This window comes from Aspergillus steynii (assembly GCF_002849105.1).
Source record: "Aspergillus steynii IBT 23096 chromosome Unknown P170scaffold_11, whole genome shotgun sequence".
Classification (NCBI taxonomy): domain Eukaryota; kingdom Fungi; phylum Ascomycota; class Eurotiomycetes; order Eurotiales; family Aspergillaceae; genus Aspergillus; species Aspergillus steynii.
In genome coordinates, this window is record NW_020194408.1 from 933,650 (window position 1) to 958,533 (window position 24,884).

At 51.5% G+C, this 24,884-nt stretch overlaps 10 protein-coding genes across 10 annotated transcripts; 6 read left to right on the forward strand and 4 right to left on the reverse strand.

The window, feature by feature from the left end:
• The first annotated feature begins 148 nt into the window (after positions 1–148).
• Positions 149–1,732, forward strand: P170DRAFT_441783 (putative exosome complex subunit Rrp46). Its single transcript, XM_024850397.1, has 2 exons — positions 149–829; positions 882–1,732. Exons 1-2 carry the CDS (start codon positions 494–496, stop codon positions 1,293–1,295), a joined length of 750 nt encoding a protein of 249 aa, XP_024698659.1. The 5' UTR covers positions 149–493; the 3' UTR covers positions 1,296–1,732.
• Positions 1,733–1,912: 180 nt separating this feature from the next.
• Positions 1,913–4,754, forward strand: P170DRAFT_394898 (putative NAD+ kinase Utr1). Its single transcript, XM_024846077.1, has 2 exons — positions 1,913–3,841; positions 3,890–4,754. The coding sequence occupies exons 1-2, from the start codon at positions 2,362–2,364 to the stop codon at positions 4,402–4,404; spliced, it is 1,995 nt and encodes a 664-aa protein (XP_024698660.1). The 5' UTR covers positions 1,913–2,361; the 3' UTR covers positions 4,405–4,754.
• Positions 4,755–4,780: 26 nt separating this feature from the next.
• On the reverse strand, positions 4,781–6,011 carry P170DRAFT_441785 (GAF domain-containing protein). The gene is made up of 5 exons (XM_024850398.1): positions 5,976–6,011; positions 5,821–5,925; positions 5,741–5,745; positions 5,325–5,667; positions 4,781–5,245 (listed from the first exon to the last, which is right to left on the reverse strand). The coding sequence occupies exons 1-5, from the start codon at positions 5,976–5,978 to the stop codon at positions 5,135–5,137; spliced, it is 567 nt and encodes a 188-aa protein (XP_024698661.1). The 5' UTR covers positions 5,979–6,011; the 3' UTR covers positions 4,781–5,134.
• A 173-nt stretch (positions 6,012–6,184) lies between these two features.
• Positions 6,185–7,768, forward strand: P170DRAFT_394903 (agmatinase). Its single transcript, XM_024846078.1, has 8 exons — positions 6,185–6,445; positions 6,497–6,691; positions 6,739–6,892; positions 6,936–6,959; positions 7,007–7,028; positions 7,073–7,115; positions 7,166–7,391; positions 7,436–7,768. The coding sequence occupies exons 1-8, from the start codon at positions 6,194–6,196 to the stop codon at positions 7,639–7,641; spliced, it is 1,122 nt and encodes a 373-aa protein (XP_024698662.1). The 5' UTR covers positions 6,185–6,193; the 3' UTR covers positions 7,642–7,768.
• Positions 7,769–8,142: 374 nt separating this feature from the next.
• On the forward strand, positions 8,143–9,947 carry P170DRAFT_459784 (putative GABA permease; the record flags this gene model as incomplete). The annotated part of the gene is made up of 5 exons (XM_024851892.1): positions 8,143–8,227; positions 8,279–8,339; positions 8,385–8,617; positions 8,661–9,503; positions 9,577–9,947. 5 exons carry the CDS (start codon positions 8,143–8,145, stop codon positions 9,945–9,947), a joined length of 1,593 nt encoding a protein of 530 aa, XP_024698663.1.
• A 306-nt stretch (positions 9,948–10,253) lies between these two features.
• P170DRAFT_441787 (ceramidase) lies at positions 10,254–11,719 on the forward strand. Its single transcript, XM_024850399.1, has 7 exons — positions 10,254–10,332; positions 10,383–10,395; positions 10,489–10,549; positions 10,605–10,748; positions 10,822–11,106; positions 11,202–11,319; positions 11,415–11,719. Exons 1-7 carry the CDS (start codon positions 10,277–10,279, stop codon positions 11,581–11,583), a joined length of 846 nt encoding a protein of 281 aa, XP_024698664.1. The 5' UTR covers positions 10,254–10,276; the 3' UTR covers positions 11,584–11,719.
• A 64-nt stretch (positions 11,720–11,783) lies between these two features.
• P170DRAFT_459786 (uncharacterized protein) lies at positions 11,784–16,172 on the reverse strand. Its single transcript, XM_024851893.1, has 8 exons — positions 16,055–16,172; positions 15,892–16,002; positions 15,076–15,840; positions 14,478–15,026; positions 14,308–14,427; positions 13,833–14,263; positions 13,428–13,785; positions 11,784–13,381 (listed from the first exon to the last, which is right to left on the reverse strand). Exons 1-8 carry the CDS (start codon positions 16,089–16,091, stop codon positions 11,802–11,804), a joined length of 3,951 nt encoding a protein of 1,316 aa, XP_024698665.1. The 5' UTR covers positions 16,092–16,172; the 3' UTR covers positions 11,784–11,801.
• A 156-nt stretch (positions 16,173–16,328) lies between these two features.
• On the forward strand, positions 16,329–20,932 carry P170DRAFT_459787 (MFS general substrate transporter; the record flags this gene model as incomplete). Its single annotated transcript, XM_024851894.1, has 15 exons — positions 16,329–16,837; positions 16,888–16,963; positions 17,015–17,070; positions 17,121–17,274; positions 17,330–17,527; positions 17,581–17,836; positions 17,878–18,119; positions 18,238–18,321; positions 18,373–18,549; positions 19,201–19,335; positions 19,385–19,950; positions 19,997–20,209; positions 20,256–20,336; positions 20,387–20,573; positions 20,622–20,932. The coding sequence occupies exons 1-15, from the start codon at positions 16,664–16,666 to the stop codon at positions 20,930–20,932; spliced, it is 2,910 nt and encodes a 969-aa protein (XP_024698666.1). The 5' UTR covers positions 16,329–16,663.
• A 57-nt stretch (positions 20,933–20,989) lies between these two features.
• Positions 20,990–22,614, reverse strand: P170DRAFT_370415 (general substrate transporter; the record flags this gene model as incomplete). The annotated part of the gene is made up of 2 exons (XM_024844952.1): positions 20,990–21,290; positions 21,359–22,614. The coding sequence occupies 2 exons, from the start codon at positions 22,612–22,614 to the stop codon at positions 20,990–20,992; spliced, it is 1,557 nt and encodes a 518-aa protein (XP_024698667.1).
• A 411-nt stretch (positions 22,615–23,025) lies between these two features.
• P170DRAFT_481314 (mitochondrial carrier) lies at positions 23,026–24,119 on the reverse strand (the record flags this gene model as incomplete). The annotated part of the gene is made up of 4 exons (XM_024853857.1): positions 23,026–23,690; positions 23,762–23,786; positions 23,835–23,935; positions 23,984–24,119. 4 exons carry the CDS (start codon positions 24,117–24,119, stop codon positions 23,026–23,028), a joined length of 927 nt encoding a protein of 308 aa, XP_024698668.1.
• Positions 24,120–24,884: the final 765 nt, after the last annotated feature.

Here is a 24,884-nt window from a genome sequence, read left to right on the forward strand (position 1 = left end):
TTTCCCAGGTAATTCCAAGATTGAATTTGGAGACGTGGGTGATCCAATCATCTCCGTCGGTGGGTGTAATTTCCGCCCATTGCAATTTCTCGCTAGAAGGATTCTGCAATATCTCTTTCGATGGATCCATGATGAAAATGAAATGCAAGCAGTGTATTGCAATTTTTATGTTTCTAAATCGAGATGATGCTGATGAAGAAGAAGAATGAGAGAAGAAAAGGCGAGGAGAAGAGGAAAGGAAAGAGGGCGGCCAGCGACCAATCAGCAAACAGCCCGCACCGCCCGAAATCCGCCAAAAAATTGCAGCGGAACAAAGCAGTTTCTCTCTCCATCTTCACTCCAGATTGACTTCACATTGACATTCAAATTGACATTCAAATTGACATTCAAATTGACATTCAAATTGACATTGAGAATCTAATTTCCCTATTTCTTCCAAGAAAATACATCCAATCCATTACCCCCTACGAATTCCCTCTTTCATATCGCCAACATGGTCGGTCCGACCTCGTCTCTCACCCCCCTCGCGCGCGCCGACGGCTCGGCTTCCTACAAATGCCCGTCGACCGGATCGAATATCCTGGGATCGGTGAATGCTCCAATCGAGCTGCCAGGCCGTCGGGATGCTCTCAAGCCCGAGGAAGCGACCGTGGAGGTCTTCGTCAAGCCCGGTACCGCGCCAGGCAGCGTTGGGGAGCGATACGCCGAAGGAATCATCAAGACCATGCTGGGACGACTGGTTCTCGGAAGGGAGAAAGGATATGCGAGACGAGGAGTGGTGGTTACATTGGCGATTGTTGGTGGTGAGAGCGCCGGCAGGGGAGACTCGGTGAGTTTCTTTCCTCCCCCCTAGGTGATTACGCTAACGGGCCCTCTCACAGTATCTGACCCTTCTGCCTGCCCTCCTTCAAACCGCCCTCCTGGCACTACTATCGGCATCCGTCCCCCTGTCCATGACCTACTCCGCGACCGTGCTGGGAGTTGATTCGTCGGGGAAGATCACTCGGGAGCCGTCGCCCGCAGATGCTCAGTCGGCCACGTCGCTGCACGTGCTCGCCTTTTCCTCCAAGGGACATCTGCTGCTCAACGAAAGCCAGGGCGCATTCGACTTCGAGACGTGGGAAAAGGTCCGCGCACGTGCCTTGACCATCTGTCAGGGGACCTTGACGAGCAGCGCGGACGGTGATATCGCCATGGCGGAAGACGCGGACGGCCAACCGTTGGAAGGGACAGTGCGGGAGGCAGTGGAGGACCAACTGCACCAAGACTATGCCTGGAAAATCGACGCGGCGTGAAGGATTGCGGGGGACGAGACAGCACCACGAACACCGAAGGTCGAATGATTGCGACCGGGCCGACCACCGATGCCAGCCTTGGGTACATGTGTTTTCTTTTTCTTGCAGCCGGCGATCCGTCCTAGCTCGATTTGGACCTGCGCCAGAGCTGATGCCACTTGGCGTAGGCCTCCCTCATGGGAGCGTGCACGGGGGTCATTGGCGCCCGCAGACTCCGCAGAGTACGGAGAACCAACCTTTACGAGCCAACGAGGGATATGATAGGAGGGCGGCCACCAAAGGAATGGGGATCCATGCGAGTCAGCCAGCATAGATAGAGCGATCTGACACGCGAGGACGTGATGTACGGTATTAGAGACGCTAGCCAACCAACAGGGCAGCCACATATGACTGCTGAGATATGCCGAATGCAGAGGAAGGGGAAATCCGAGCGTGTGTCCGTAGTCCGTGTCTCGCATGTAGTCTGTCTGCCTTACTCTTTTCTTACGTGCAGTACATCCAACGTATAATCGAGAACGGTGAGTGGTGGGATTAGTCACGGCCGCCACAAACCACCAACTGCGAGTCTCAGTCACCGCCGACTTTCCCTTGCATCGCCTGTCCTGCGGTGAAGAATGCGCGCATTTCTGATGAGTTCCATTCCGTCATGGACGATCGGTCGATGTCTATCGCTGTCCGCCAATCGAGGATCCTGAACGGATATGCGATCTAAATAAATCCGCCCCGCCATGTCTGGCGCCCACACCGCGCCTTTCCTCCGAGTCTAACGGAGAGATTCCTCCAGCTGACAAACTCGCTGACCAGGAGAGTGGAAGGCTATCGAACACTCTCCATCTCTCGTCTGCTGTCATCTCCGGTTGCGGATTTAGTCCACTTTCCTTTCCCTGGTTCCTCTGCTGCAAACCCCGTTACATCCGACAGCTCCTGCGGCCCGTTCTTCTCCCCCCGTCTTTTTCCCTCCTTGCGTCGTTGCCAATAAAATATTAAAATAAAATTAGCCAGACCAACCAGCGTTGTCTCACCCTCGTCGGTGCGCGGCTTTTTTTGTTTTATATCTCGCCCGTCCATGGCTTCCCCTGCCTCCAGTCATGGCTCCGTGAACGCCCCCCAGTCCTCTCGTGCCTCTGCTCCGTCATCATCTTCAACGTCACAATTCCCTTCGACGACACCCTCTGCCCCACCATCCGATTCTCGACGTGCGACTGTCGCAAATCCCCCTTCTTTGTCTGCCACATCGTCGTCTGTCGGTTCATTACCGCTCCGTGACTATGTCAGCAATATAGACCCGTCGTCGAACGCTCCTCGCCGCGGTGATCCCACCTCGGGACATTCTGCTCCCTCGGTCTCCACTGCACGGAATACTGAACTCGCCCGGGAGGACGGGGTCGGGTCGTTACCGTCGTCGCCTTTCCTGCCTCTGCGCCCGGCCGCGTTGGCCAGTCATCATCGAAACGCGCTGTCCAGCGACTCAATTCCCCGACAGACGATCATGAAAGCTCTGGCATCTCGACCGTCGGGGGCTCAGCAAAATACCAACTCCAATACCAACAATCCCGCGATGCCGCTGGCGGCCTCTCTGGGCATCCAGAGTCCCAATACGTCTGCGAACCCGTCGGAGGAGCCGGGACGTCCCTGCAGCAATCCGTCGTCGCAAAAGCTGTCGGCTGCGCTCTCCAGCCTGCAATTGGGTACATATTTGGACCGGATGCCGTCGACGGCCCGGTTGGTCATGCAATCGCCGTGCTTTTTCCATCAGCGGTTCGACGATGCGGTGAATATTCAGAAGGTGCTGGAGGAAATCGCTGATGACGAGTGGTTGTCCCATTCGCGGTTAGTGCAGACGGCTACGGGAGTCCGGGAGGTATCGAAGCAATTGCAACGACGACCCATCAAGCGGGCGGTGAAAAATGTCATGATCGTGACGAAGGCGCGTGATAATAGTCTGGTGCATTTGACGAGGGAATTGGCGGAGTGGCTGCTTTCGACACCACGGTATGGGAGCGACCTGGGGGTCAATGTATATGTGGATGCGAAGCTGCGCAGATCCAAGCGATTCGATGCGCCGGGGTTGACGGCGAAGAACCCTCGTTTTGAAGGAATGCTGAAATACTGGACACCCGATCTATGTTGGACGTCGCCGGAGATGTTTGACCTCGTGCTGACACTCGGCGGAGACGGAACGGTGCTGTTCACGTCGTGGCTCTTCCAACGGGTGGTCCCGCCTATTTTGTCTTTCTCTCTCGGAAGCTTAGGGTTTCTGACGAATTTCGAATTCGAGCACTACAAGGATCATTTGAACGCGGTCATGGGCGACGTCGGGATGCGCGTCAACTTGCGCATGCGGTTCACGTGCACCGTCTTCCGCAAGGACCGCAGCAAAGGCGCGGATGCCGATGCTGTCGAGGAAGGAGAGCAGTTTGAGGTTTTGAACGAATTGGTCATGGATCGGGGCCCCTCGCCCTACGTATCGAATCTGGAGCTGTATGCAGACAACGATCTGTTGACGGTCGTTCAGGCCGACGGCTGTATCTTCTCCACCCCAACTGGTATGTCCTCTCTTCCTCTTGTTTCCGACACTTAACTAACGAACATAGGGTCTACTGCTTATTCACTATCCGCCGGAGGGTCCCTAATTCACCCTTCCATTCCCGGCATTCTCCTCACCCCCATCTGCCCGCACACGTTGTCCTTCCGTCCCATGGTCCTGTCCGATTCTCTCCTCCTGCGCATTGCCGTGCCGGCCGGTTCCCGGTCGACCGCCTACTGCTCCTTCGACGGCAAAGGCCGCGTCGAGCTGCGTCAAGGCGACTACGTCACCGTCGAAGCCAGCCAGTACCCCTTCCCGACCGTGGTATCCGGCAGCGGCGAGTGGTTCCAAAGTGTCCAGCGCGCTCTCCGCTGGAACACGCGCGGTGCTGTGCAGAAAAGCTGGCAGCGCGGGTCCGAAGCGGGCGTGGACGCCATCGACGAGGAAAACGAAGAAGAGGAGTGGGACATCGACGCGGATGCCGGTCTCGCCGGCACCGACAGTGGCTTTGGCCCCAGCGAAGACGGCGACGAGGGATCCATCAGCCCCATGAAGCGACAGATGAGCATGCTCAGCATGTAGCCTATACCACCACCCATATACACCACCACACCCACCTGCACACATCGCTTACATATTACTCCGTGCTCGTGCTCGTGTTCATCTCTTAGCATACATACCAGGTACACCGCTGGCTTGGCGCTTGGATTGAGTTCATTTTCATTACTTGTTTTGTCCGGTCGGACTGGAAGGATACTACCGATACAGATACAGATACAGATACAGGGCTGGGGTTATCCCTTGTTTGGTTTCATAGCGTTTACTAGATAGACTTGTCTTTGATATTTACTGATCCCGTTACATCGCGGGGCAGAACTGGCTTCTAGCGGGTTGCAATTAATTTATTTGCGTGGTCTGACGGCCATTGTTCGGGTTTTTATGATTCTTCGCTCTAAGACTTGATCGTCGTGTAACCGATGCCGAGGTTGTATATAATCCCTACGGTTCCGCTGGATTTGCTGCATGTCTCTTCTTGACAACCCGCTACTCTTGTACTCTTGTCCACGGGTTGATCATGCAATGTAACCTAGTTCTGTCTCAAGATCACAAACACCCCTCATTCCATGCAGGAACCCTGACTAGGTAAGCCAAGCAGTGTTACTGATCCATCCAGCCACTCGCAGCCATCCATGCACCGTCGGTAAGGATCATTCCCACCCTGCTATATCTATCTCTATCATTCATTATCACATTATTCACCTAGCTTCCTCTATACACTCCGTCCCAAACACCGTCTAGTGAGATAGATCTATTACCAATCACAGCTCTCACTCAACAGCTTAGCCAACTGCTCCAGGAACTTCTGATCCACCTCGTCGAACCCATTTGGCTCCGTGCAATCGATATCAATAATCGCAACAGTCTACCAAACAACACACATTAGCCCAACCACACCACAACCCCCCAATCCAAAGCAAGTCAAAGAGAGAAAAGGAACATACCTCCCCCCCACTCAACACCGGCACAACAATCTCGCTCCGACTACTCGCATCACACGCAATATGCCCGGGAAACGCATGCACATCGGGCACCAGCAGCGTCTCCTTATTCGCAGCCGCGGTGCCGCACACGCCCCGCCCGAACCGGATCTCCTGGCACGCCGGACGGCCCTGGAAGGGGCCCAGCACGAGCACGTCTTTCTTGGAGGTCGCTTCGGCGGTGGAGGCGCCCAGCACGGGGAACTTGTCTTGGCGGATGTAGAAGCCGGCCCAGTTGACGGAGGACGAGGGGGCGGGGAGCGCGGCGTAGGCGTGCCAGAGGAGGGAGGCGACGTTGGAGAAGTTGCTTTATTTTCCACGGTTAGATTAATCGGGGGGGTGTGGTGAGGGAGAGGGGAGCGAGGGAGGAGGGTGTTTACCTGACCTGTTTGTTTAAGAGGCGTTCATGTTAGCTTAGGGTCTGATCTGGGATCTGGAGAGGGCTGATGAGATGACGTACCCAGTTGCGCTGGCCGTAGACCAGCCCGGTGGCCTGCTCTATGACCTGCGTGTAGATGTCGGATTTCGAGGCATTGGAGCCGAAGTAGGACGAGTCGGCGTGAGGCTGGAGGGCTGTCAGTGCATTTCTGACGGTAAGATCGATGTAGATCCTACCATGATGAAGGAGTTGATGCAATGCGATAAGAAGAGGGACGGCGAAGAGAGAAAGAAAAAAGAAGTGGGGGTGCGGGGCGGCGTTTTCTCGCGGCGCCTGCTTCTTCCATCTTAGTGTCTTTTGCCCCCGGTATACTTATAGTCTTGGTTCCGGATTTGGACTTTTCAATGTTTGTTTTTCATTAGAATTGTATTTTTTTATTTGGTTTGATGGAAAAATGTTCAAGTCTGCCCTGCTTGCGCTTTCGACCTTATCCTCTGCCAGGGAGATTGTCTTCCCTCCTGTCGCCGCCGTCCATCCCGCAGGCCAATTCCCTCTAGGACATCATGATCCTGTCGACATCACCTCAGGAAGTCAGTTCTCAGGCTTGACGACCTTCGCGCATCTCCCGTACGTCAATTGTTTCGTCGACGAAGAAGCGAACACCCAGCGATACGATATCGCGTTCTTAGGTGCACCATTCGACACCGTATGCGCCCTAGTCTGCACCGCTCGAGGATAGAAACTCACCATCGAATAGGGCGTCACAGGTCGTCCAGGCGCTCGCTACGGCCCCGGAGGTATTCGTCTAGGTTCCCGCCGACTCGGAGGCTGGAATATCTACACCGGCGAGAACGTGTTCGAGAGCTGGGCGAAGCTGGTCGATTGCGGAGATGCGCCGCTCACGTGGTTGGATAATACGGTTGCATTGAAGCAGCTGGATCAGGCGCATAAGGTTTGTCCTAGCTGGGCTTTTATGGTGTCTAGATGGCTAAGTGTTAGGTTGTCTCGTCTCGGCCTGCGAACAGTACTGAGAAGGGACGCGTGCCGCGCATCATCACGCTCGGTGGCGATCATACGACGACGCTTTCGGCGCTGCGATCGACGCATGAGAAATGGGGTCCTGTGTCGGTCATTCATTTCGATAGTCATATAGGTATGTTTGCTGCTGTGATGGTTGGACATTGCTGATGGTGTAGATACCTGGGATCCGGAGGTGCTGGGTAAGTTTCAACCTGTTTGGGATGGGATGATTGCTGATGAGTATTAGGTGGCGGAGTTTCTCATTACGCGTGAGTAATATCCTGTTTGACTGTAACAGTTCTAATGTGGTTAGTGGCGTCAACCATGGCACGTTTCTTCATCTGGCCCACGAAGAGGTATGCGTGCATATAAATGTTCTACCACAGCATAAGCTCTAACAGCACAGGGCCTGATTCGCAATACATCTATCCATGTCGGCATTCGAGCCCCCGTCAACCGTGGAAAGGCTGATCTACGCAACGATGTTCGCTGTGGTTTTGACATGATCAAAGCACGAGACTTGGATCGACTGGGCATTGACGGCGTGGTCGAACAGATCAAGTCCCGGGTTGGAGACAGCCGAGTCTATATCTCTGTTGATATAGACGTGTTGGATCCAGCTTATGCACCAGGTGAGTTTCTCGATCATGTAGCAGGGATATAGCTGACTGATTAGCAACCGGGACTGCGGAACCCGGTGGTTTCACCACCCGCGAGCTTCTTTCTATTCTGGATGCTTTGCGAGGGCTCCCTGTTATCGGGGGTGATGTGGTCGAGGTTGCGCCCATCTATGACACCGTTGCGGAGACGACTACGCTGGGAGCGGCGGAGGTGGCCAATTCGTTGTTGGCTTTGATGGTAGCGACCCCTGTTTCTGCCTGATGGATTGGACTGCAGATTCCTGCTGTAAGTGCAATAATGTAAATAGTGACAACAGGCGGAAGTATGCGGAGTATCTGCTCACAGGATGTTTCCTCTATTTTCAATTACCGTCGCTGCTTCAATCCCGAATCCATTAGCCAACCGAATTATCTTACATTCCTCCCCACGCTGTCACCTGCTTATCACCCTTGCAATCGCTTTTCTTTCCTGTGTCATCATATTTAGTCTTTTATCAGCCAAAGAATGGGCCAATTCTCCGGCCTCCGATTCGCTCCCCCGCAAAGTCGCTCCACCGCGTCGCGCAGACATTCCCGATCCGGTAAGCATCGTGGCACATCTTCTTATCGGCTTTGGCGAACTGCTATCTCCAACGACCCTTGCTGGGATGTCATAGACCCACGGATTACCGGGGATGGTCTACTCCGGAGGACCTCTTTAAATGGGAGATGTCGGGTGGTTGTTACCGGGTATTTTCTCAGAGTCATCAAGGCTGCTTCTACTATGGCGGATAACGACGAGAATCAGAAGGTCTTTGCCTCTTCGACCGGAGAAGATGCTCGGTTGGAGCATCTGGGATATGAGCAGGGTTAGCTTTGCTATTTCTGACACCGCTATTGCCATATACTGACAGAGACAGAGCTGAAACGAACCTTCGGGCTACTGGGAATGATCGGGTTCAGCTTCAGCGTCGTGACATCGTTCGTTTCTCGCTCCCTGTAGACTTCGTCTTACTGACCCTTCAGATGGACTGCTTTGAGTGGTGTCTTCATCGTCGGCGTCAAGTCCGGCGGCCCCCCTGTCATGGTATTCAGCTTCATCGCCGTCTGCTTCCTCACTCTCGCCGTTGCCATTCCCATGGCCGAAATGTGCTCCATGTACCCAGTCGCCGGTGGCCAGTATTCCTGGGTAGCAGCACTCGCTCCTCCAAGAATAGCCAGGGGACTGTCCTACATCAGCGGATGGTTCATGCTCATCGGTCCGTCTATCCATCATCACACCGTTCCGTCTAACAAACACAGGCATCCTCGCAATGGGCGCAACCAACAACTCCATCGGCGCCAACTTCATCCTCGGCATGGCCAACCTCGTCTTCCCCGAGTACACCATACAGCGCTGGCAGACCGTGCTAGTCGCCTACCTCGTGGCCTTTGTCTCCGCGTCGGTCAACATATGGGGCCCGCATCTCCTCAACCGCATCGCTCGCTTCATCCTCATCTGGAACGTCGGTTCCTTCCTGATCACCATGATCACGCTCCTCGCTACAAATGACAACAAACAGCCCGCGTCCTTTGTCTTCCATGACTTCCAGAACTTCACCGGCTGGGGCTCCTCGATGGCAGCTATCGTAGGCATCCTGCAGGCCTGCTTCGGCATGTGCTGCTACGATGCGCCCTCGCACATGACCGAGGAGATGAAGTCCGCGTCCAAAGAGGCCCCAAAAGCGATCATTCTCTCGGTCGTCCTGGGCGCCGTCACTGGCTTCGCATTCCTGCTAACCCTCTGCTTCTGTATCGGCGATATCGACAGCACGGCGAACACGTCTACCGGAGTTCCTGTGATCCAGATATTCTACGACTCCACCGGGAGTAAAGTAGGGACGTGCTTCCTGGCGAGCATGATCGCCGTGATTGTGCTCGTTGCGGGGAATAATCTTCTCGCCGAAGGCTCGAGGTCCGTGTATGCATTCGCCAGAGATCACGGGCTGCCGTTCTCGTCGGTCTTGAGTAAAGTCGATCCGAAGCGTCAGGTCCCTGTTAATGCGGTGCTTCTTACCCTGGCGGTGCAGTTGGCGCTGGACGCTATTGACTTTGGGACGACGACGGGATTCGAGACGGTTATTGCTATTTCCACGGAGGGGTTTTGTATGTCCATCTCTCTTTCCCCTTGCTTCAGCGGCTTATGCGACTCTATACTAACCCTGGATAATAACTACAGACGTCTCCTACGCAATCGCCCTCTCCGCCCGTCTCCTTGGCCACGTAACATCCCACAACCCGACTATGAAAGGGCCCTTTGCGCTGCCGACCTGCGTCTCGATCGCGTTGAATATTCTCGGTCTCCTTTTTCTGCTCTTCGCGGCGATTACGTTCAACTTTCCCACGTCGTACCCTGTTTCCCACGACTCTATGAACTATACCTCCGCGGCGGTGGGTGTGATTGCGCTGATTGCGGTGGTTACGTGGGTTGTTACGGCGCGGAAGAGGTTTACGGGGCCGCCGGGGGTGAGTGTTCTGGATGGATGTGAGGATGTTGGACAGAATAATGCTGGTGGTTATGAGGATGGGGAGAAGGGGGAGAAAAGGTAATGTGTTTTGGTTAGTCGAAGTTCCTGTTGGTATATAACCAGGTTTTATAGCCGTCCGGGATATTTCAAGGTAGTACAACAACTAATATGTCATAATGTTGTCTTATACCCCTGCTCACCAATTAAACTAAACAATTAGCCCTGTATGACTCCAATTCCATCTAGGCAACAAATTACCGGGTCTAACGGAAGCCACTAGTGCTTATGCCGTGGCGTCGACGCGTTGACCCTTTGGCCCCCAGACGCTTATTTTTGCTTAAAAGCTACCTTGCGACGCGCGATACCTCTACTGCGTAAAGTCTACACAAATCCCGTTAAGTATAATCCGGAATGATCTCGGACACCACAAATACCCCCTTTTGGGGACCCACGACCGCGAATTCAAAGTTAGTTTTTCTGTACTAGCACGAGCTATCAGTTTGTTAACGTGATGAAGTTTCTGCGAAGAGGTATTCCAGCTCCATGATCGCTTAAATCGGAAAAGGCATCGCGTCTAAGGAGTCAATTGAGTTAACTAATCACATTTATCTCGCGATGACAAGGACTACGTGATAACGCGCTACATCGCCGAGTTCATTAACACATTGACCAATCTCTCCTACAGTATGTCTAACCTAAACAACTCTCAATTTCAACCAGATAATCTAACAGAGAATAGTTCTCTACGCAATCTATGGCCTCCGTCGCCTCCACGCAAAACCAAATGTCCATGTCTTCCGCCTCTTTCCTTACTGGGGTCTCATGGCCGTTGGAATCTGCTCTGCTGCTTTTCATATTAGTATGAAGTATCATACCCAGATGAGTGAGTCCATCTGCCCTATCATTCCCTACCGATCTATCCCCTCAATAGTGGAAAGAATATTGACGTGAGGAAGTGGACGACCTCTCCATGCTCTTCGCCACCACGCCGGTTCTGCACCGCGTGATCACAGTGCATTCTAGTCATCGGGACTCGGTCAGGATGGCTGTTTTTCTGGGGACCTTGCTCAGCGCGCTAGTGGTTTATCATGTTCTTACTGATGAGTTGATCTTCCATTCTGTGTCGTTTGGCGTCATGGTTGTTATTATCGGCCTCAGGACGATGCAGTTGATTGGTGCGAGGACGAAGGCTGGGTCTGAGTCTAGGAGGAAGGTTTGGGGCGTTGTGAGGTTTGGTGCAGGTATTTATTCCCTTGCTACTTTTGAGGCATTTGGGGTTGGGGTTAGGTAGTTGGGTGGATGAGATGAGATGAGGTGAGATGCTAACCGCGAGAAGTGATATTCAACGCCGGCTACTATCTCTGGTTAATCGACAACTGGACCTGCGGGATTTTGAAATCCTGGAAAGAGACGATTGGGCTGCCTTGGGCGTTTGTGCTGGAGTTGCATGGGTGGTAGGTCTCCCCTTTTTATCTTATCTGGTTCTCTCCTTGGTTCTAGTGGGGTTCTTGTTGTGGGTTGAGGTATTGCTGAGGCTGATTATCTGCAGGTGGCATATCTTTACAGCTATGGGCGCGTATATCTTTATTGCTGTTGTGGATCAGCTGGTTTCGGGTGACGACCTTGAGGGTCTCGAGAGGGAGTTGGCCTGGCCTGCGCCGTGGGCTGCGACGTCGGCCTTCGCGGGGAGGAAGAGTGTCGAGGAGAAGAGGGAATGAGTGGAGCCATGTGTGCATTTATGGTTTTAGATGAATGAGTTGATGGTTAGTATTTGATGCTTAGGGCTAGTCTCTGTTATAGATGCGTTCGTCTAGTCCAGTTACATGGTGTTGGGTTTGAGGTTGCCAGGACAAGGAATTTGATTGCTTGAATGGTGAGCAACTTGTAGTATATTCCTGACGAAATTTCTGAGTAACCTGTTCTTGGACAAATAATATCATGAAGAGCTCTCCTGGGCCGTCATATACGCAGCTACACTGCCTGACGCCCGCGGATACTGGACCTGCTGAGCGCTGCTCCCATTCGCATGGAACCCATTCATCTCTGCCTGTCCCCAGCCACCACCACCAGGTGTATGAATAACGCACCGGTCCCCCGTCTCCATTCTCACCATGTTCTTCGACCCCATGTTCACCCACCGCCACTCCTCCTTCTCTCCGATCTTCACACGACGAACCCAGTAATTCGCACCACGCTCCCCCGGCTGTCCACCATTAATCCCATACGGCGGAATACTGCGCCTTTCAGTAATAACGCTGAAGCTCAACGGCGCCCGACATTCAATATCCCTGACGACGCCATCCCCACCATCATGGAGACCCTTTCCCCCAGTGCCCGGACGAATAGCAAACTCACGCAGAATAACCGGGTACCGCTTTTCCAGACTCTCCGGGTCCGTGATCCTCGTGTTCGTCATGTGCGTATGCACACCTGAAGCGCCAGGTGAAATTTCGGTAGCGCCGGAGCCCCCGCAGATCGTTTCGCCAAATGCATACGCGTACCCGCTCAGTTTCTGTCCGTCCTTGTCTCTGCCGCCCTCGCCGAAGAAGCCGAGGCAGTTCATGCAGCCGTGCGACGCTGCGGCGGCGCGGAACGCGCGCAGGATCACGTCCACGATGCGCTGCGATGTCTGTGTGTTTCCGGCACATACGGCGGGCCCGGCGGATGGGTTGAGGAAGGTTCCCTTAGGGAGGATCACGTCGATGGGCGCCAGACAGCCTTGGTTAAGGGGGATGTCGGTCCCAATGAGTAGGCGCATGGTGTAGATGATGGCGGAGTGCGTGATGGCGGGTGGGGCGTTGATATTGCTCAGGAGTTCGCAACCGGTGCCGGTGAAGTCGAAGGTGGCGGATCCGTCTGGGGCGATTGTGATTGAGAGTTTGATGAGGGAGCCGTTGTCCATCTGGTCTTCGGCTGTGAGGTGGGATCCGAACTTCGAGCAGGTCGATCGGAGATATGCTCTCACTGCGAGCTCGGCGTTGGATTGGATGGCGCCCATGTAGAGCTGGACCACGGGTAGCGAGTACTCTTTGATCAGGGCTTGTACAAGTGTCATTCCCTTGTGGTTGGCCGCGACTTGGGCTTTGAGGTCGGAGATGTTGTCCGCGACGTGGCGGCTTCCAGAGCAGCCGGGATACTGGCCAGGACTAAGGAGGATTTCAGTGATGCCCTTATCGTCAAAATTCTCGGCATGAACCAGCTTGAATGACCGGATTGCGGCACCCTCCTGCCATAGTTCGGTGGAGTTCGGTGGCATGGAAGTCCCTCCGAGTCCACCTATATCCGTGTGGTGGCCACGGGAGGCGACATAAAAGGCGACTTCTTTTCCAGATTTCTCAAAGACAGGTGTGATGACAGTAATGTCAGGCAAATGGGTTCCTCCAGCCTCGGGGTGATTTGAAACTAGAACATCTCCCGGAGTTAGATTTCCTTTGTGCAGATCATGTTGGAATTTCACCGCGTAGCTCATTGAACCCAGGTGAACAGGAACATGAGGGGCGTTGGCCACCAGACCCCCTGGATTGAGTTAGCATCATCCTCTCCAGTCTCTTGAAAAACATACCGTCCGGTCCAAATAAAGCACAGGAAAAGTCCAGCCGCTCTTTGATGTTCAACGAGACGGACGTCTTCTGTAGAGCACGACCCATCTGCTCGGCGATGCTCATAAACCGATGACCAAACACCGATAACTGAATGTGATCAACGACAGTAGGATCCTTCAATTTGGCTGACGCGCCAGACTTGACATCAATCACGACATGAGACTGCAGAATCTTGGCTTCTGCATCAGGCGTAATTACAAGTGTCTGGGTCTGATCAATGATGACTGCCGGTCCAGTAACGATGACAGATGGCGTCAGGTTCTGCAAAAGGAATACAGGCGTGGCACAGATTCCCTGTCCTTGGAAGTAGATCTTCGTCTGCTATCATTAGCGATACTGATGCGGCAAATTGAATGCGACCCTACCGTTCGCTCAGCTATTTGTGTTGACACTGGAGCAAAATGTGTGTTCTTCATCTCTGCATCCAGCTGAAGTCCCTCTGAACCCAAACCCCCGCTGGCTCCAATACCTCTTACACGCACATCATCCACAAATATTGGTCGTTCATCAGGAAATAAGAAGGCAAACTCCCGAAGGTGCGCTTTTTTGAACTCTTCTTTGAAGTCACCGTCCTCGGGCTTCAGAACCATGATTGATGTTTCGGTCCCTTGGTATCGCATATTCAGGTACGATTGGTAGGATATACTATTTGAATGGATGCCCTGTTCGACGAGCTTCTGATGAACTTTTGTTTGGAGGAGAGACAGGCGGCCGTTCAGTATCTTCAAGGACGCTTCGGTATAAGTCTCGTTAACTGGCTCTTGGGCTTCCTGGACCACGTCCGCCAACGCCATACCTGTGTTGTTAGCAACAGTTCCTGCTTGATAAGGAGTCCCTTACCATATGCGGACAGAATACTTGAATATTTGTGAATGATGACTGTAGATATTCCCAGCTTCCGTGCAACATCACACGCATGCTGCCCGCCAGCGCCACCAAAAACACTAAGGTTATGACTGCCTGGGATGCGTCAGTCACTCAATTTTGTCAATTCTCAGGGCAGATCATACCGATATCATATCCCTTCCCCTCCGTCAGGGCCCGAATTGGTCGACACATTGCCTCGTTTGCTACATCTAAGAAGCCGCAGGCCACTTCTTGCGGACTCAGCGATCGCCCTGTTTCGGCATTGATTTCGGTCGTGAGGGATGTGAATTTCTCCCGTACGATTTCAGAGTCAAGTGGCTCGTCCTCGTTCTTTCCAAATATCTTCGGGAAGAAATCCGGCAGAAGTCGACCCAAGAACAGATTTACATCTGTCACTGTCAGCGGCCCCCCTTTGCGATAGCATGCAGGCCCTGGGTGTGAGGACGCGCTCTCCGGGCCAACAGCAAAGAGCCCGTTTCTCCAATATAGGATCGATCCACCACCGGCGGCAACTGTGTTTATATCCAACTGAGGGCTCTGGATAGTCACGCCGGCGGTGACACTTTCAAAGACGTGCTCTAGTTGCCCGCCATATCTTGAAACATCTGTCGATGTGCCACCCATGTCAAATCCCACAATAGGAATTTTGTTCTGCTTGTCATACGAAGTGTTTGCATAGCCAACCACGCCGCCTGCGCTGTCAGAGAAGATTCATTATCGTACATGGGAAATGGAGAATACCTGCAGGCCCGCTCAAAATCCCTCGTAATCCACTGAAGCTGTTGTGGCTCACGAGACCGCCATCAGACTGCATGAAGTCGCATCTGACGCCATTGAGGATCCCACCTTCGAAACCTTTGGCAAATCCGGAGATGTATTTCTTGATCTCTGGAGTCAAGTATGCATCCGCTGAGGCAGAGCTTCCTCGAGGAACCATCTTGATCATGTTCGCGGCCACAGCAGAAGATAACGACACGTGGGTGAACCCCTCCTCGGTAGCTAGCTCGTAAATACGCTTCTCATGTTCGGGGTACACATGCGAATGCGTCAGGCAAACAGCAAGTGTATCGATTCCTTTGACTCGCAGATCCTTCAATGTCTGACGGACCTTTTGCTCATCAAGGGGGGTCAGAATCCGGACCATGTCTCCACTGGTCCCACGAGTTAGGGCTCCTGGGATCTCCTGTTCTGACCTGAACAAACCATCAACGTCCTCGTCAAAGCCCTCGATGGTAACTCTAGCGTCAACCTCACGCACTTCGGTGTACAGCACCTCAGGCTTCACTATGTTGAGGTCAAATAGCCTAGGTCTGGACTGATATCCGATATTGAGCAGATCTCGAAATCCTTTAGTTACTAGGAATGCATGCTTTGTGCCCTTGCGTTCGAGCAAGGCGTTTGTGGCCACGGTAGTGCCCATTCGGATAAACTCGATGTCAGTCTTAGGCAGAGGGCTTCCCCGGGGAAGCTCTTTGCCGTAGAAATGCGATAGAATACGTCGAATACCTTGAAATCTTTAGCAGGTGTTTAATTTCATGCAGCTCTTAATACACAAACCTTCTGTTGGCGCATCGTCATAGTTGGATGGATCAACCGATAGCAGTTTGAGGACTACATCTTGTTGTCCAGGAAAGCTCGCCCAGACATCGGTGAACGTACCACCTCGGTCTATAATCGAAGCTGTGTTAGCACCGAACTCTTATATGGTTTGAAAACTTACCGATTGCGATCTTGATACCCTCTGGTCTTGGTGCCATTGCTCAAGTGCTGATGTTGTTCGGGTCTATGGCATTCTCCAAACTGGTAGGACCAACAGCGATCTTTATATCCATTTGAACATTATAAACTCCCACCCACCACATTATCCCCGCCCCTACAGAGGGGTAGACGATAACTTTGGCGACAATCCGGCAGGTCGATACCGTTGGATTGCCAAGCCACGCCGTCCAGTCGCAGGAAGGTCAACACGATGCACTCCCATTCGCCGGTCTAGTGTTATTCTCCACCCGTCGTATCGACCATCCTCTTCTACCACGCGATCCTTGCTGCTTCCCCGCAAAGCTTATCGTCGCACGGCATTAACCATGGATCCTGGTCGGATTCAAAAGAAGGTCCTTCCGGTGATAGCTTTCGGACTTTTCATTTGCTCCAATCCGCTCGTATCTGCCAAGCCTATGATAGACCATGACGGGAAGTTGGAATCTATCGGGACTTCCATCATCTCGTCACTATATATAGGCTTATCGAGTTATCGTGCCTTTGGGGATGAGTCGAAATCCTTTTCACCCGGACCAGAAGTCAAGTCGTCAGTCAGTTCTATATCGTCGTCATGAAACATCAAAAAGCCCCTGGCGAGGAGACTACTCCAGCAGTCAAAGGTGAAGTCGCTGGAGCCATGGACCAGGCAGCATCATATTTGGCTCAGAGTACTCAATATCCACCTATGACTCCGGAGATGGAGAAGAAACTAATTCGAAAGCTCGACTGGATTTTGGTTCCGATGGTAAGGCGTGAAACCTCTTAATAACTCGCAAGGAGCTAAGAGAATGGCAGTTGTTCTTGACGGCCACATTGGGAGCAGTTGACAAAGTTGCCATCAGCACCGCGGCGATTTATGGGCTGAAAGAAGGTGAGGGAATCCCGGCCAGCCTCTCGAATATACACTCACGTTTCTGTATAGATCTCCATCTGGTCGGCCAGCAATATTCCTGGGCTGGATCTATTTTATCGATCGGTGTACGGTTCCATGCTTTGCTTTCTGAATTGATCTGACCAGAAGTCTGCAGTCAATTGTTGGCATGTGGCCCTCGTCCTATTTGATCCAAAAGCTCCCTTCCGCGAAATATCTATCGTCTTGTGCGTTTGGCTGGTCTGCCATGGCCCTCTTGGTTTCCTCGTGCCGCAATTGGGGTGGGCTGATGGCGTTACGCTTCTTCATGGGTATTTCCTCTCCCAATATATCGTCTCGTGATCCGGATGATGTTGACAATAGTAGGTTGCTTGGAAGCGATAATCGTCCCCTCCGTCACTCTGATCGTTGCAGGCTTCTACAAGAAACACGAACAACCTCCGAGAAACGCAATTGTTCTGGCAGCAGTCAGTTCAGTAATCAATGGGTTTCTCTCTTGGGCTGTCGGTCATATTCCTGATTCTGCACCGTTGGCCATTTGGCAGTACTTGTATCTCATCGTTGGTGAGTTCGGTAAATAATCACATTCGATGCACGGATGGTGCTGATGTCTTCAGGAACTGTCTCCATAACATGGTCCATCGTCGCTTTTATCTTCCTTCCTGACTCTCCCATGACCGCGTCTTTCCTGTCCGAGCAGGAAAAATACTATGCAGTGCAGCGGGTGGCGGAGAATAAGACTGGGATTGTCAACAAGCAATGGAAGGGCAAGCAAGCACTCGAGGCAGTCATGGATCCAAAAACATGGATACTCTTCTTCTTCAACATTGCCATCAACATTCCGAACGGAGGTAAGTCAAACATTTGCTCGGTGTGCGTTCTGTGCTAACAATGGCAGGGCTCACCACCTTTAGTGGAATCATCATCAACAATCTTGGCTTCTCACCTGTCAATACATCCCTCCTGAACATGCCCACTGGTATCATGTCGACACTCTCGGCCTTCTTCTTCTCGTGGCTGGCTGCGAAATGGACTGACCGGAGATGTCTCGTTACTATGATTGCGGCTTGTTTGCCGATTATCGGATCGGTGATCGTCTATACTCTTCCACGCACAAATATCGGGGGACAGATGGTCGGTATATATCTGGTATGTTGTCTGCTCTTGCGACCTGTGGCATACCACTGACTTTGCAATTAGCTGTACACCTACTTCGGACCATACGTAGTTGGTAGGTACTCCACTTCGGTCACCAAGACTTGCTAACTTCTTAGGTATTTCAATGGCCCAGGCCAACACTGCTGGTCACACGAAGAAGAACTTTCAGTATTCAATCTTATACATCGGCTATGCTGTCGGTAGGTTTCATCCGGTTCGTTTATTTGTGGCTTCAGGCTTATCAGTGCTAGGAAATCTGATCGGACCTCAAACGTTCCGTGAAGAGCAAGCTCCCGCGTATACCGGAGGTTTCATCGCGATGCTAGCCTGTTATTGTATCTGTATCAGTCTGATAGCAGTATACTGGGTTCTGGTTGCTCGGCTGAACAGACGGCTGGAAGGTGTTGATCCCGAGTCTGAGGCTTCTAGTGGAGATGAATTGGCAGATGCATTTGCGGATCAAACGGACTTTGAGCAGAAGAATTTCAGATATGTTACCTAGCCCTCAGGTTGAGGGTAAAGGATGCAATTGTGGTGCTGCTTTGGCGAGGTAGTTGCAAATATGTATTTAGTAAGCTGTGTATCGCTAGGCTGTGAGGATTAGAGGTAGCTGTGATCAAACTAATGTACGTTAAGACATAAACTTTGATGATATAGATAATGCATCGATCTGTAGTGGAGTAGCACAATCCGACGAAGATTGCTCGCACAATGCAGGATGCGACAAGGGCGAATACAAGAGTTGGCGTGGGGAGTTGGAAGAACCGTCTGTGTTTGTTCTGTTTGCACTGTTTGTTTCCCATTATCTCCGTCCCCAGACGCTAGCCCAACTAGGAAAGGTGTTTCCCCGCATTGCCCCGAGCTGATAACACGCTCGACTTCGATATCTCCAAGTTCATATACGACATTTGTGTTTCATTTATTATTCGCCAGTGCTAGTCTGACTAAGATATCTCTATGTCTTCACGACAGCGCACCCAATGTGAAAGCCGTCGAAGATCCGGTTGTCATCAGTGCAAAGGTTCGATCCGCAATCGTTGGATGAAAATGCGACCGTGCTGATGATCTGAACGAGATAGATAAGCATGTCCGATGTACTGAGGAAAAGCCGCGGTGTCGGCGTTGCGAGCGACTAAATCTCAAGTGTGAGCGAGGTCTGAGATTGATGTACCAAGAAGATGCGCTCCAGCGAGGAATTAGTTTTGGACGTAAAGGTATGACTACTGAGGACCTCGAGCTCCATATCCTAACTGAATTGAACAGGAAAATGGAGCAAGAACAATGGCAAACATGAATTATCATCACCGGTTCATATAGAAGCTGCATCGTACACTTTGCCATTGGACAAGTACGTCGGGCGGTGGATTTTTCTCAATACAACAAATAGCGACTTTGATATTGAAAATCACCCCTCTACAGTGCTCGAAGCCGATGAACCCACCACTGAAGACCTATCAGAATTGGAGCTCGAATACCAATATCTTGACTTGATGACTTCATCTTTCCGGCATCCATTGGCTGAGTACTCCGAGGTCGAAAGCTACCTCCTCGACTACTTCATCCACGGGATAGGACCGAACTGCGCCTTGAGTCAGGTGGACAACCCGTATATATCACTCATAACGCCTCTTTGCTTTGTACACCCAACGCTACGAAATGCACTCCTGGCGGCCGCCGGAAACCAGCTGCGTCTATTGGGAGACACGAGGTTTATAAAGGAGACGTTAATCTACACGAGCAGAGCCTTGAAAAGCTTGAACCAAGCTATCTCACAGAATAGGATTGATGATGGAGTCATTGCAACTGTCCTGATGCTTTGCTTTCATGATGTACGTGTGGCCACCTAACTGCCGGTATCCATTAACGAGGATCTAGATATCCGATGAGTGCGACCCCTCCTGGATCACGCATCTCCATGCGGGTCTTGAACTTCTGAATCATACGGGGAGCCATTGCGAGAGCCCATCACTGCTTAAATTTGTTACTATGTATTTCGTGGCACATGATATTATGAGCCGGACAGCTGCACAGAGCAAAACGCAAGTTAAGCGGAGATATAGCTGGACTGAGAACGATGATCTCGATGAGGTAAGTGCTGTGCGCCACTGAGAATGCTAGGTGCTAATCCCATCAGATTGACATGGTCATGGGCTGCTCGCGGAGATTGATGAGCCTAATCAACGATATTTCAGACATGGCAACGGAGCTATCCATAGTAATTCTTTTCATATTAATGGGTATTGTACACTACTAATTCAACCCTAGGATACTCAAAAGGAGTTTCAACCCAAGGAAGAAGACCAAGATCTAAACACGAGGACTAATGCGATCAGGTCTGCATTAAGCGATCTGAAGCAAACCTTGCCCACCCACTCAGCAGATCGAGATGACCTCTCCAAAATAGCCGAAATTAAACGGTTGACAGCACTGTTATACCTCACAGAGAGACTGAGTGCTGTTCCCGTCCAACACCCATGTAGCCTTCAGTCAGACCAAACAGAGAAAAATGAGCAACAACCAACACTGAGCAAGCGATACCTTGTAAACACCATCATCCGTCAGATCTCCTCCCTCCCCGACTCGGCAACCCTACTATGGCCACTCTTTGTCCTCGGGAATTCCGGATTAGAGAATGAAGACCACCGAAGATTTGTTCTCGACCGACTCGGCAGAATGCAAAGGACCCGCAATTTGGGCAGTGTTCGTCGCGCCAGGATGGCAGTCAAGCAGGCATTTCAAAAAGTAGATCTCGATTACCGAGGTACACGCAGATGGGGAGTGGCGACAATTGGGTCTATCAGTCTAGCATAGTATTTCATCTATATCTATCCGCGATGACAAAAGCCGGAATCCACTCCTTTATGTACATTAAACCTGCTTCTCATCACCCGAGTCCTCAATGCACTCCACCTTGGTCTTCGTGTCGTCGCCCACCTGTCCATCCAACTCAGGCCACTTCGTCATGCGTCGTGCAGCCGAGACGGTTTCAAACACAGATATATCCCGCTGGAACAGCTCTTCAATCTTCTCAAGACTCTGGCCCATTGTTTCGGGGTAGAAGAAATACGCAGCGATGGGGAAGCAGAATGCGATCAGTGCATAGACAATGTAGTATTTGTATCCGATTTGGGCCAGGGCGACCGGGGTGATCATTTGGACGACAAAGTTCCTTTTAAACACTCGGTTAGCATTTGAACTTTAGGAATTGGATGAGGGAAGCTAGGATAAAGGACATACCATAACCAGTGATTCGCCGTAGAGATGGAAGTCGTTGCCACGCGTAGACGAACCGGCGCAACTTCCGTACAATACAAGAACGAAGTGCCCAGAAAGCCAATCGGGAAGAAGAAGTTGAACAAGAAAATGAAAATGACACTAAATATCGAAGCAGGCTTGTTGCTATCCGGGAGGCTATTCGTGATAGCCAATCCCGTCATGCAGAGGGTGAGTCCGGTGCCAGTGAAAAGGAAAAGCTTGCGTCGTCCGAACCGATCGATCGTGAAGAAGGCGACGAACGAGGCAAGAAATTTCCACGTTAGCGCACACCCAGCTAAAATACGTGACAGATCGCTCGATAGACCGAGGTCTTGCTGGAAGATGGTCGTCACGTAGGTGCTGATCACGTTGGCGCCCGTCATGTGGATGAAGAATTGTAGACCCATGCAGAGCATGAAGCGGTAGAAGAGCTTGCCGTCTTTCATGGTGAATATATCTTTCATTGTAGCTGCCGTGCGGGAGGTTTCTTCGAGGGAGAGCTCAATTGTGGATACTTCTTGTCGGATATTCGGGTCGTCTGGTGAAGTCTGTTTGATTCGGGCGAGGGAGTGGGCGGCGCCATCTCGTCGACCCGAACTAACGAGCCAGCGTGGGGATTCGGGGAAGAAGAAAATGGAGGCCATGAGCATGATTGAAAAGACACAGGGAATGGCGAGAGGAACACGCCATGAAACAGACGACTCCTCGACGTGAGAGAAGCCGTAGTTGATCCACGACGAGACCATGTAGCCGCTGGTGATAAAGATGCCATCGACGACAACATGAGCACCTCGATTGATGGCCGGAGAGCATTCAGATTGCCAGACTGGGGTGATAGTACTCAGCTCTCCAACACCTAGTCCGGTGATGATGCGTCCCACAGTAAGCTGAGGTAGGTGAAACGAGGTACAGGAGATAATCTCTCCAATCAGGGTCAGACAAGCGCCGATGAAGATAGTCTTGCGTCGACCCAGCCAGTCCCCTAGCACCGAACATGAGAAAGCACCAACGAGTGCTCCGAGGGTAAATGAGGATACGTAGACTCCTTGAATAACTGAATTGTAGGATGTTCCGTCATTTTCAATATGCGTGGTATCGATCTCGGGGAATGTTTGGGTCCAGCTTTCGAAAGCCAACAAGCCACCAACTCCAACTTGATTATAACCAAAGAGTATGAAACTTGGAAAAATCACCAAAATGGTCTGAGCCAGCGTGAGATGTCGCCCTTTAAAAAACATGATGCAGGCCAAGTGAAAACAAGACTTTTGGGGAAGGACAAGAGTCTGAGCAAAGCCACGTTGCCTATCAGGGCTTTATATGCGCTTCATCCTTTCTAAGCGAGCCAGAGCCACTCCGGGGATGTTCCTATCTATCCAATCAACGATATGATTTGAAATATACCCCGCAGCCTGCCTGTTGACCCCGATCCCAACATGACCTGTGGCCCGTGGGGGTGACTGGGGTCAAGTTGCCGCTGGACGTATTTTCCTTATCCGGAGGTGATCCACTTGCCCTGACCCATGCAGCCGACTGGGCTAGACCTATAGAACTGACAACTACATGGATTAACGTTGTCCTAGTCAAATCCAGTTCTTCTGTTTTGTATGGAGAATTGTCACAGCGTTGTCTAATTTCAAATCTAAATCTACCTACAACGACGCTCCATCGACTCCCTTAATGGCACGATACATCCTCTTGTGCTGCTCCAGCAACACCAACGTAGCCATAGTCTGAGGGCCCAGCCTGACGAAACTAGGTGTCCACCCCCGGAATATCCATTTAAGCCCTTCAGTTGCAGTCAATTCCTTGATGACCTTCAATGTAGACCCTTGTCCCGAACTTCCCATCAACTGGGTCTTAATCACATCCATAGGACTGCAAACTGTCGTCGCCACAAGACTTGCTAGTAGAGACGCAAACACGTGAAGAACAGGATGTTCGTTTTTCGTGCCCGTGAAGCTCATCAACAAGCCCTTGAAGACGTCATAAGACGCTAGCTGGGAGGCTGTCATACCCGCACAGCGAACGCAGTTCGGCCACAGTCCTTGCGTAAATGCCCTCCAGCCCTCAGTACGCTTCATTTGTACCCAGGCATCTAGTACGTGGGCGTAATTGCGCCGAGAGGCCGGTGGAAGAGATCGGTCATTCTGCATGCGTATGTTCGCGATATCGGACGGGGTACCGAACATGGCCCCTACAAAACCCGTTGTAGCAGCCACCATGGCTAGAGCGGGCGCATTCAGGGAGATGCCGTTTTCTCTGCATTTCTCTTTGATTGATTCGTAGAGTCCGATGCGAACGGATCCGTACGTTACTAGAAACGGGGAATTAGCTTCATCGATTATGACATCACCAAAATTGTTACGACAAAGAGGGCATGCATACATTGTCTCATAAGACCTGCCGATAACTGCGACAGTCAGTTTGCTGTATCAGCCGTTGATATGGATCAGCTTACTCCACTGTATAACCCGGATATCCCTTCACTCTGGACGATTCGTATAGCCGTCTTGGCGGTTCCTTGTCTGGCGCCGCCGTCCATCTGCATTCGCACCTTGACTGCGTGTGTTAGTAGTGCTAAAGTGATTGAGCTGAGGACTCGCCTACCCAAGTCAAGTGGATGCGACACAACCACGGCCATGCATGACGCTGAGCCGCCGAACCATTTTGGATAGTCGATTCTCGTTGTGCCGGGTATCGTAGGGAGAAGGGGTGATGGAATCCTGTGTTTTACTTCGGCCATAATGCAATGAAACGAATTTGAATATAAGCTCTTCAAAGCTCTATTAAGTTTTGAGCACAATTCCGGGTTTCATCTTATTACTTATAACTCAGCACCAAAATCTTATGTACAGTGCATCTCATTACCATATAGCCATCTCGGGTATTTGCCACACGACACTTTAGGGCAACGTAGTAACCGAAATATTGATAATCTGCTACCGATGATGAACATGCAACCAGAGGATAATGCTAAACGACTTAGACGTAAGGAAATATGCGTGCAATTTTCGAAGGACATTGAGGAAATCGACGAAAAATACCCACCAGCTATCTTCCCACTAACAACTGCCACTTTAGGGCTTTTAGAGCAGAAGCGAAGCGATGACGGGAATATTCGGCGTGACCTATGGATATGGCCCCCACGACCAGGAAGACATTCCTACAACCACTTCTCGTATCGGAATGAGGCTTCATTGACATTATGCAGTCTATTTGTCTCAAAGTTGGAGGACGTCGAGCATATGACGTCATGGGGTCAAGGATCAAGAAGACAGTCGTTCCAGTTGATGCGAACTTGCGGTTATAGCAGTTGTCTAATCTCAATTGTGAAACAATATACATACCTACACGGTGTTTTTACCCAGAAGCCCATGTCCAGGTAAGAAATTTGAAGTCGTCTATTCCCCACGAGCATAAACTACAAATAAATTGGGGATGCGGAAAAAGATGTGACATATCCTCGATCGCATCCTATCTATCATTCAACAACCAGGCAGCATGATAA